At 30.5% G+C, this 12,569-nt stretch overlaps 1 protein-coding gene across 6 annotated transcripts in view; it reads right to left on the reverse strand.

The window, feature by feature from the left end:
• LOC114325317 (sodium/hydrogen exchanger 9B2) overlaps positions 1–12,569 on the reverse strand; it is a 195,533-nt gene that overhangs the window by 56,710 nt on the left and 126,254 nt on the right. For 5 of the 6 annotated variants that reach the window (XM_050653219.1, XM_050653221.1, XM_050653222.1 and 2 more), the window contains exon 2: positions 7,265–7,547. In XM_050653219.1, the coding sequence (XP_050509176.1) occupies positions 7,265–7,547 (283 nt within the window). Of the gene's footprint in view, positions 1–4,662; positions 4,821–7,264; positions 7,548–12,569 lie in introns of those variants that run through there. The other variant, XM_050653224.1, reaches the window with a different exon arrangement.

The following is a 12,569-nucleotide window of genomic DNA, read 5'->3' on the forward strand; positions in this document are numbered from 1 at the left end:
CATCAAAGACAGCATAAATAAGGCAAATAAAAATGGTTATGATGGAACTCCGGCAATGAGGAGGTTATGGTAAATAATGCATTACCGTAAATAAAGAATTAAAATAAAGAAGAAAATAGCTTTAAAACAGTTTACGTGATATGTAAGAAATATCAAAATTATGAAAATAAAGAGGCAGCAATGGAATGAGAGATCAAACAGAAAAAGCCTATAAACACCAGTTATATTTTTAAATAGGGCTAAAACGGAAACATTTTATTCTTTAACATGAATAATAGAAACATGATTTTGCATTATGTATGTATAAAAAGAAAAGAAAAGAAAAGAAAAGAAAAGATAATGTGTGTTAAATCTAGAACAGCAAGAAACCTAGAAAAAGGACGAAGAATAAAACAGCTAAATAAACAAAAAGTTTCAGTATGTTATCAACTTGTTGTAGAATGGTTAAACGAAAAAAGCAATAATATGAAAAAAATGGTTGAAGGGTAAATACCAAGGAAATAGATTACAGAACGTATAGATCCCATACCAAAGGAAGGAGCCTATCTAATACTGCAATAAGTGTATAGGCATTTCTGAAATCCAAACCACATGTGTAACTTTCGTAATTATAAGAATATTTCTTCAAAAACAGATTAAACCAAAATATTGCCAGTGGAGGTGTAGCAATTTACGTGGATGAAAAATTTATAAGCACACAGTTACCAGTGTGTGTGTGAATATATTTATCCCGAGAAGATTTGAAAGGCATTTCGGAACAAAATGCCTTCACCTAGAATTATTAGTGGAGACCTTACTGCTACAATCCAATGTACTACATTGTATCACGGCCTTTGCTCCAAATTTTAAAGAACCGCTTGGATTGATATGAAATTTGGCATACGCATAGGTAACATGCCAAAGAAGAAAAGTGATATTATGGAGGTGAGTTTCACCCCTTCTCGTGGGTGAAAAAATATACATTCAAAATAAGTCTGGAAATAGATAAGCAACTTTTGTTACATAACATTTTTTCACTAAGTTAATACTTTTAGAGTTATTTGTGAGTGAATATGTTCATTTTTCAACAAAAAACAAATACGTTTTTGGACAGTTTTTTGCAAAATAATTCAAAAAGTAAGTATTTTATCGAAAAAACACTCTTAGCAAAAATATAGCCAGTAAATAAGTGAAAAAATGGTGTATGTGTGAGGTCTGTAGACCTAGTAGAAGCAGAGTTATAGCTAATTAAAAATAGGTTCATATTCCCCAAATTCCAAATAGAATATTTCAACGTGAAATAACCAAAAAATAAAGCACTTTTGGGGAAAAACTCGTTACAGCTCAATAAAATAGGGGATAGAAAATAAATGAGAAAACATCCTCCTAGTGAAATTTCAAGAAAATTTGGGACTAATCCACCTTAAGTTGAATATTGAAGAAATGGATTAGCTTATAACCACATAATCGTTAAAATTTTTCAAAATTGATAGGTAATAGATAATTGTATCGTTGATTATATCTTAACGTTCATGATTAATGTTGTCTGGAGCATTTTTTGGTTACCTACCTCTCGATAACTAAAAATACACTCACGGACAAAAATATTCATATTTTAAAAGTATCATGTGAAGTGAAATTTTTTGTGGTGCAATCCTTAGCCCTCCCCATGTCACAGGTTTAGGATTAATTTTCCAACTGCGATGTTTTAAAGTGTTATACAAATGCTCGGCTGGATTTAGCTCCGATATTGTCTATATTGTGATGGCCAATATAATTTGTAAATTGAATCTCATCAAGGTAAGTATTCACTATACTAGCGACATGAGGACGTGCGTTATCGTGCATTAGCACGAATCTGTTATACTCAATGATCGTCATATGATCTTCTAAACCTAAACTGTTTTTAATAGACATGTCAGCTGTCATTCACCCAATCACCTTCACCAGTTCGGTATGTCCTTTCCAAGAAATACCATTCCGTAGCACTATAACGCCACCGTCAAAATTAACGATCTATATGAGGTCACAACGACATAACGTTCGCCAACTCTTATGCAGGCAAAATGTTGTCAATCATGCTTCCAATTAGGCCAGGGTAATAAGACAAAAATATACCCTGTTCGTGAGACTTCAGCAGCTGAAGCGTTTTTTCGACAGGTAATACCTATAGGAACAAATTATAACTATTTCCTGCGTAGGATCTGGCGGCCATTTTTATCTATAAACAATTAACTGTAAAAAAATGGCATTTTCCCCTTTTTTCAAATCAACAAACAACAGTGAAACTTATGATTTTTTAGTACAAATATCTTCGAGATTATGGAAAAAGCTTTAAAATGACGTATTACAAAGTTTGATATACTCATTTATTGTTAATATAATTGCGAAAAAAGTCGGAAGTGCAAAAAAAATATTTTCTCAATAACTGTTGTAAAAATTAGTGTACAGCTTTGAAATTTTTGTCAAATGAGGGTTCTTTGGTGTTTAATATGTGATAAAAATTTCAAAGCGATTTATTCAATTGTTTAAATTTTATTCAAATTGTTTATCCCAGAGAGCATTTTTTTTGCAATAACAAAAGACATAAGTCAGAAAAAAATTACCTTAGAACCATTCCACAGGTGTCAAATTAAAGAGCATGAGCTACATTTTCAAAATGGTTTAAAAAAGTGAATAAAAAATGCATTTATTAGTAATAAATAATTATGCAAATGTATCTTCAATTTTTAAACGCTTTTATTTTATTTATTTATTTAGTCCAATAGTTTGCGTCAAATCTTTAGACGTTAATTTGACTGCCTTTTCTCCAATGCAAATGAATGAAAATTTGCAGACATATGCATTCGCGGAAACAATACACGAATGGTCAATAAATAAATTTTTTTTGTGTTTATTAATTGTTTAAATAAAAAAAAACGATTTTAATGGAAAATACTTAAATTCTCTTGTTTTTTACGATGTAAAAACTTTTACGGATTGTAGCTAATGATGAACCATACATAATTTCACTTTTTACGTTAATTGTTTACGTTATGCTTCATAAATAAACAATAAAGTTTCAAATTTTTTGCCGATTCCGACTACTTTTAATGTAAGTATATCATATATTTTATACATATTTTAATAAACATGAAGATATATTTTAATGTTTGAAAAGTGTAAGACTAAAAAGTAAAAAATAAAAAAATATGAAAAAAAAATTTTTAAGAAACGCTTTTCTTCAGTTACGAGTGACTAAAATTAAAAATATAAAAAAATCAACTAAAAAGCAAAAAATAAAAAAAAAATTGAATAAATCTAAAAAGTTAACATTCGTTAAAGAAAAGCGTGGGGCGAAACCGTTTATTCGATGAAGACGCGCCACGCTTTTCTTTGACGAATATGTTAGATTTTTTCAATTTTTTTTTTTTGTTTTTTGCTTTTTAGTTGATTTTTTATATTTTTAATTTTAGTCACTCGTAACTGAAGAAAAGCGTTTCTTAAAAAAATTTTTTTTATATGTTTTTATTGTTTATAAACTTTTTGAATAACTTTTTCCAAAGAATTAAAGTTTTTACCCTGTTTTAAGTGCACAACTACCAAGTAATGTTATCTATATCATACCACTATATTCACTTTTTTTAAACCAATTTGAAAATATAGCTCATGTTCTTTCATTTGACACCTGTGGAATGGTTCTAACGTCATTTTTTTCTGACTTATGTACGTCATTGCAAAAAATGCTCTCTGGGATAAACAATTTAAATAAAATTTAAACAATTGAATGAATTGCTTTGAAATTTTTATCACATATTAAGCGGCAAAGAACCCTTATTTGACAAAAATTTCAAAGCTGTACATTAATTTTCACAACAGTTATTGCGAAAATAATTTTTTTTGCAATTCCGACCTTTTTTCGCAATTATATTAACAATAAATGGGTATGTCAAACTTTGTAATACGTCATTTTAAAGCTTTTCTCATAATCTCGAAGATACTTGTGCTAAAAAACATAAGTTTCCCTGTTTTCCATTGATTTGAAAAAATATTGAAAAATGCCATTTTTTGACACTTAATTGTTTATAAATAAAAATGGCCGCCAAATCCTACGCAGGAAATAGTTACAATTTGCTCTTATAGGTATTACCTGTCGAAAAAACGCTTCAGTACCCTGGCTGTTCCAGTGTCATGGAAAAATCCTTATTACCCTGGACTAAATGCCAATTGTAACTTCAAGCAAAGCGTTAATTTTGGTGGTGGCGGCATAGTGGTATGGAGTGATATTTCTTGGAAAATAGCTTGTGAAGGTGATTGGGTGAATGACAGCTGACATGTACATTAAAAACGTTTTAGAAGATCATGTCTTGCCATCTGCCAACCATATTGGATATGACAGATTCGATCTAATGCACGATAACGCACTATTAGGAAAATGAGACTTGGACTACTCACCTTGATGAGATTCAATTTAAAAATTATATTGGCGCCACCATATAGCTCATATCGGATTTAATGATCGAGCATTTATATGACACTTTAAAACATCGCATTCGTAAAAAACCCTATTCCTATACTGGGAGCTAAGGATTGCATCACAAAATTTTTAATTGCCATGATAATTTCAAAATATGCAATATTTTCTCCCTTTGTCCGTGATTATATTTTTAAAAGAAGGTTAACAAAAACTAAAAAATTTCCTACCTGGAAGACTCTGTTTGGTATTATTCCGGACCAAAATGAAAGTATTCTTTGATTTTTTTATTAGTGCTGTTGTAACATCCATGATACATGATACATGTGTCACTTGCCTATATATTATAATGAATTTTTACTACGTTATTGCAAACTCTGGTAATAATATTTTAATTAAATAACCATAATACCTGTGATTTATTTAATCTACCTACGCAATGCCATAAATTGATTATTCTGAATATTATAAGCATACCCTTTTTAATTAGTTTTTGCGAAAAATGTATGTTAAGAAATTAGCTATTGTGTTAAAATTTATTTACAAAAGTTATTGCTTCTAAGTAAAAATGACCAAGTCATTTGGAAGTAAATATGTTACTACACGTGTGTCTCAGTGTTTTTATATACCTTATTTATTTAGACAATTAATTTTATTTAGTCTAAGCGCCAGAGGGGTCACCGTGTCCTTTTCAATTCTGATGGACCAACTCAACGGTTTCTTATGGATTTTTGGCTGCTGATTACGAATTTCGAGGGTGGATTTCGATCCGAGTGGTAAAAAAATTGTTATAAACAATTTAATTGTTTATAAATTGTTTATAAGGCTCTGGCTCATAAACTAAAAGAGATAAAAAAGAATATTTTAAATAAAAGTTGTTCGTTAATAAAAAACTAAGAAAGAAACGTTTACTAAACTTAAATCCAACAGTTAGAACTCAAGATATTGTAAAATTAGTTCACAATGCAAATTGCAAATTGCAAAATAAGTATTTTTCGAAGCTTTATCGATCGTATCCGCTTCATTTCCCCCTTTTTCCTCAATATTTTTTCAATAATTTTCCTCTCAAAAACTGTCAGTTGCTCTTCTTCTCCCGCTGTTAATGTTTCGTAGAGTTCCACGTTCGTGTTTTGGCTTATTTTCTTATCTCTAAACATTTTCTCATTTCTGTAGAACGCTTCATTTCCCGCTGGAATTGTTCTTTTCGTATTTTTTACACTTTCATTTCTTCTCTTGACTACAAGACTCATAAATGTTTAAACGTTTTAATCTCTTCCAAGCTGTATGCGTTCATTGCCAGTTCTGTCATCTGTCTTTTTTATGATTACGTTCATTAATTTTGTTTTATTTTCATTTATTTCCAGTCCTCTCAGTTTTGCTTCGTTGTTTCTTCTTTCTTGTTTCTTCTCCTATTTGTTCGAAGGTTTTCTTTAATGCCCTGTTATCTGATGCTATTATGGTTATATCGTCCATATATTCTATTATAATTACTGCATTCTTGCTCATCGTTCCTACGTTTGATAGTTTCTTTATGATCAAGTCTAATGATAGAAAAAATAGTACTGTTGAGAGTGCATCTCCTCATCTTACTCTTACTAGTGGAGGAAGACCACAAAAAAGATGTGGGAAAAAATGGGGGGAAACTGGTGGCACCAAATAGCACAAAACAGAGAAGAATGGAGAACTTGTGGGGAAGTCCTTTGTCCAGGAGCGAATGAAAACAAGCCAAAGAAGAAGAATACTGGTAATCTCCTATGGTTTATTCTGTATATATTGTTAGTATGTCTCTAATTATATCAGTTATTATTTATTACTTTAATATGTTACATTCAGTAAATTAATTACTCAGAGGTTTCTACATATTCTGTGGTTTCCTTGTTTTGGGATTGTCACTATAATTCCCTTCTCCCATTATGCGGGCATTGTTTTTTTACTCCATAAATATATTCTATATTAGTTCATGAATGTTTCTATATAGTGCCTCCCCACCGTATTTTATAAGTTCTGCTGCTTCTACAAAACATTATTCAGATTTTTTTTGTATTTTATTTTTATTTAAACTCAAGCTGAATATTCTTTTAATTTTTAAGACCTCGTGCACATCCTCTTTTATTTTTAAATTCCCCTCTTGTCAGGTGACATACACCTACACTTTTTATTATATAATATTTTTGTTTCTTACAGTACTGTCTGGGCGTTATTTTAAGCAATTCTTATCGCTTTGGGGCAAGAATCTTTTTCAAGTTGTTTCTCTTAAATTTTCATACAGCACAAGGCATACCAATGTTTTGTTCACCGATTGAACTCTTCGGGGGGTGCCTGGTCCGAATAAAGAGTGGTTTTTAGTTGGTAGACGACTGGTCAGGTCAGGGGTACATGCGACGGATATAATTCATATTATGAATCGAATGTACTAGGGATATGGGACATGGGACATCTTCCTTATTCGGTTTAGAACCTATCCACCTCAATAAAAAAAATAATAATCTGTTAGTATCAGTTGGTAGATCTTTTTAAAATAAATAAAATTGGACACCCTGTATAAGTAATTATGTTAAATGTGTATCTTACAGAAGAGAGAATTGAATTGCCTTTCAAATGAGCTAGCACGCAAGCCCTATTCTCACTTAAAAAATCATCGACTACGTCATTGCTACCAGACGGACGACGTCACTAATATGATATAATAATATATGCCAAAAAATCATAACTTAAAAATAAGATCGACCTGTTTCGGAATTTATTTCCAAAATCGCTCATTCGAAATAATGCATTTATTCCATTTGACTTTGACACACTATATCACTATATTATTAAAATAAAAAGTAATACCTGAGTTCGATTTGTGCATAAAACTTTTTTTTCTTACAGGGCCTTCATCTACATGACTAGCTGCGGACACTTTCCTACTTGTTGGCTTGCTAGATTGTTCATATGCATGATTAAGGTGGCCATGGTGCATGTGAGGTGGTTCTAAATTTCGATTAAAATGTGGATAGTGATCTCCAGAATGATGATCAAACGAATGGTTTAGATGCCCATTGGATTGCTCTAATTGATGAGATTTTACACTATCGGCTGCCAGACTTGAATGTATTTCTTTGTCCATGTTATCCTAAAATATAATAACTATTATAAAAAAATAATATGTGTAGATTGGGTGAAAATCACTTATGGAATAAAATTATTTGGAGGTGGGATTGGGGGTAACTTTAAAATCTTAAATAGGAAGCCACATTGTTTACTGAAGATTCGGATTGTTTACTCAAAAATAAGTAACTTGTATTAAACAAGTGACATTAAACATAAAATATCAAAGTGATTACTGAAATATAAGTTATATCCTATACCATCAACTTCTAGGATTTTTGAAAAATATTAAAATTTGGAAAAATGACGAAGTGTTGAAATTTTTTTTTAAATTAGCTAAAACATTTTTAGTTTCAAAAAGCACCAAATTGACGTTTTTTATCAGATCAAAAAAACCCCTAGTTGATGGTATAGAAAATAACTCATATTTCAATAATAACTTTGAAATTTTATGTATGAAGATCTCTATTAGTCTTTTCGCCAAGGGGGGTACAACGGCCTTCTTTATTGAGACCCAAGTTTTTTTTATATATTTTCGTAGAACACGATTTTTTTGGGTAACAGTTGATCCGGATGTCGATAAGATTGTTATAAACAAAGAACTTGAGAAATTACATAACAGCGATTTTTCGCAAAACAAAACATTTTTTTGTATTTTTTGGGTCATTATAAGCAAAAAACATTCTTACCAGTTTTTTCGTAGGATGCAGAGTTTTCGATATAAACGCGGTTGAACTTTCAAAAAATTGAAAAATTGCAATTTTTTGCCCGAATAAATTTTGATTAAAAAATAAAATAGCAATTCTGCTTACCGCATTTGAAAGTTCAAGTCAAATTCTATCGGTTTTGATTATTTGCATTGCTAAAAATTAATTTTTTTTATTGTTAAACAAAGCTATAAACACATACTGCTTTATTGTTAAACAAAGCTATAAACAGGTAAGTTCTACGTAGGATACTTTAAAACGCATGCATTGGGCACGGGAAACACTATTTTTTGTTTATAGCTTTATTTGATTATAAAAAAAATAAATAATTTTTAGCAAACGCAAATAATCAAAACTGGTATACTTTGACTTGAAATTTCAAATGCGGTAAGCGGAATTGCTATTTTATTTTTTAATCAAAAGTTATTCGGGTTCAAAAATTGCATTTTTTAGATTTTTTGAAAGTTCAACAGCATTTATCTCGAAAACTATGCATCCTACGAAAAAACTTGGAATGACTCAAATATAAAAATCGAAATTTGTTTTGCGAAAAATCGATGTTATGTAATTCCTCAAGTTCTTTGTTTATAACAATCTTATCGACATCCGGATCAACTGTTACCCAAAAAATTCGTGTTCTGCGGGTCAAAATACATAAAAAAAACTTGGGTAAGTCTATCTGAATACAGGATACAGGAAGCCGTTGTACTCCCCCTGGCGACAGGACTATATTAGTCCCAGTAACTGAAGCAGTGGAGCTATGTTTTAATTTTCACGGTGCCAGCAGATGGCGCATAAATCGTTTAATTTTCAATATTTTTTTATGAAAATTGTTTTACATGTACGTCTTTTTATAATAAATGCTCAAGCAAATTTTCAAAACAATTTGTACAGTACTTTTTATTTTAGAAATTCCCAAAAAAAGTATATGAATTTCGAACTTCTACACTAGGATAGCCCCTTAAATATACAGATTGACTTACGCAAGCCTAGCATAACGCTTTATTTTTAATGGGACACCCTGTATAATTTTATATTTTTAAAAGCTCCTTAACAACCTGATTTCAGTGAACCTGTATCATGTAGAGTCTATTTTGAAGTACAGTGTGAAATTTTGAAATTATGCAGTCTGGAAATCACTCCGGAGTAAAATTGTTTGTGTTCTTATTTAAGAAAATTCCATCCAAAGTTCAACTTCTCGAATAAGTACTGTCTGAGTGTTCAGTTGCAGACGTTTATCTACCATTTAGTCGTAATTGTTCTCCTCTAGTACGTGTAAACCTTTTACCTTCATTTCGAGTTCTGCTCCAAACTCTTATATTCTTCAGTCAGGAATGTTGCTTTCTCCTTGAGACTTTTCTTTCTTTTATCCTCCTGTCCATTAAAATCAATTTTAATTATATTTATTACCTACCTCTTATTATTTGTACCAAATATTCCAAATAAGAAAATGGTCAAATACAAAAAAACTGTAATTTAAAAATAAAAATCGACATATTCCTGCATTTCTCCAAAATCTAATAACTACTGCCAAATATCGTGGTGGACTGTTTTCTTTGGCCCACCCTGTATACTACTATAATACTAAAGTCATCTTTAATTTTATCCGTAACGCTGAATTGTGTTTTATACATATGTAAGATGTATTGTAATGTAAGATACTCCCAAAATAATTTAACAGATTTATTTCACTTAATCTTAGAGGTCAATACATGATACAAGTAAACTGGCCAATACCGGTTGTCCACTGCAGTCCACTGTCAATTCATGTACTTGAAAATATGTACCTATCTCATTTGACCACTGTGAGATGGGAAGGGAATAATGATGTGGAGTACCGTTCTGCTAGAAATAGAAACGATCCTTCTGTAAAAATAAAGTACCTTCCGCATCAATTTGTTTTAATTGCTCGAATTTCTAAGAGGACAAATTCAAGGGAATAATTTTTTTCAAATACAGAATTAAAACCCACATTTTCGAGAATACTACCTTAGACGTCACCTTTTTGGAAATGATTTGTTTCTAGTATTAAAAAATACGCAGATTTTTGTCACTTCGATAGCAAAAGTATATTTCCATTGACTAGACCAGTGATGAACGCGCTAATTACCGGCAAAATAACGCAAAAAATGGTAAACATAATTAAGTTGTGAGATAAAAAGAAATTAGTTAGAGAAACTAGTGGATGTGGGAGATTTAACGATAAATAAACTTACATTATATTTATTGTTTCCTACCTTTAGACGTATTAGAGGAGTATGTCAACTAAAACTGTCACTATCACAGTGGCAGTTGCCAAACTCGTCCGATACGTTTAAAGCTGGGAAACAATAAGTAGAATGTAAATTTATAGGTTTTTATTGCTAAATCTCCCACCTCCACTAGTTTAATTTCTTTTTATCTCACAACTTAATGCGTTTTTCATCTATATTGCGTTATTTTGCCGGTTATTAGCGCGCTCATCACTGTAATAGTCAAACCGTCTATATTCTTTGGTGAGTCTCACGTCTATATTCTTTGGTGAAACGTTCTGTTGTTGAGTATGTATTTCGGAAAACAAGAAGTTCGCGTTGGTTTACGGTAGGAGTTACGTAAAGAGAAAAAGAATATATCAAAAAAGAAAACAAAAAATTATAGTTTCCAAAAATAATCATAAATATACAGGGTGTCAGTAAATAAGTATGAAACATTTTAAGGGCTAATGCTACATGAAAAAATAATGCCGGTTTGCTCTATAAACATATGTCCGCAAATGCTTAATTTCCGAGATACGGGGTGTTGAAATTTTTATTTCAAACTGCCAATTTATTTATTGCTCTAAGACCAGTTGAGCTATGAAAATGAAATTTGGTGAGTTTTAGAACGTAGTTATTGTGCATTTTTTTACATACAATTAAGAATTTTGTATTCATCATTGACGCGCCTGAAGGTAATGATCTGAATTTTTTTAAAGAAAAAATAGTACGCCACTGAGATATTCCATATTAAAAATTATTTTTAAATTCCACGTCTAATTTGTGGTAAAAAATCTTTCCTGCCTTATTTTCATATGGTGCACCGTTTTTATGCAGAAAAATAAAACATCTTGACGCGTATTTTTAATTTTTTAATACATTATCAAGAAATATCCAGTACAATAATACTAAACTGGAACAATAACATAAAATATTACCAATTACATTTTAACTAGGTGCGGAGCTACAACAAATGTTAAAAATGACCTCCTTTAGAGGTTACAGAAGAATTTTATATTCATCATTGGCGCGCATACGGGTAATGGTCTAAATTTTTTTAAGAGAAAAACAGTACGCCACTGAGATATGTCAAATTAATAATCATTTTTGAATTGCTAGTTTAATTTAAGACCAAAAATCTTTTTTGTCTTTTTTAATATGCGGCGCCGTTTTTATGCAAAAAAATAAAACATCTTAACGTTTACAAAGTATTTGAACTAAGTTTCTATGCATATGGAAGCTACCTCAAATACTTGGTTAGCGTTAAGATGTTTTATTTTTTTGTATAAAAACGACGCCTTGTATAAAAAAAAAGAGAAGAAAGATTTTTTTGTCGTAAATTGAACGAGGAATTCAAAAATGATTTTCTGACATATCTCAGCGGCGTACTATTTTTTTCTTAAAAAAGTTCAGACCATTACCCGTACGCGCGCCAATGGTGAATATAAAATTCTTCTGTTACCTGTAAAGGAGATTATTTTAAACATTTCTTGCAGCTTTGCACCTAGTTTAAATCTTATTGGTAATATTTTCTGTTATTGTTCTAGTTTATTATTATTATATTGGATAGTTCTTGATAATGAATTAAGAAATTAAAAATACGCGCCAAGAGGTTTTATTTTTCTGCATAAAAACGGTGCACCATATGAAAAGAAAGGTTTTTTATTAAAAATTAATCGTGCAATTTAAAAATAATTTTTATTTTGAAATATCTCAGTGGCGTACTATTGTTTTCTTTAAAAAAATGTATTAAAAATTTAAAATCAAAATAAATTTAAAAATCAAAAATTTCAAAAATTCTTAAATGTTTGTCAAAAAATGCACAATAACTATCTCCTAAAACTCACCATATTTCATTTTTATAGTTTAACTGGTCTTAAAGTAATAAATAAATTGGCAGTTTGAAATAAAAATTTCAACACCCCTTATCTCGGAAAAGAAGCATTTGCGGACATATGTTTATAGAGCAAACCAGCAATATTTTTTCATGTAGAATTAGCCCTTAAAATGTTTTATACTTATTTACTAACACCCTGTATGAGTCAAACATCTGAAGTAGGTACTGAGATCTCTTGCCAATTGGTTGGAGATTTTCAGGTGCCAATT

The sequence above is a fragment of the Diabrotica virgifera genome, chromosome 6 (assembly GCF_917563875.1).
Source record: "Diabrotica virgifera virgifera chromosome 6, PGI_DIABVI_V3a".
NCBI lineage: Eukaryota > Metazoa > Arthropoda > Insecta > Coleoptera > Chrysomelidae > Diabrotica > Diabrotica virgifera.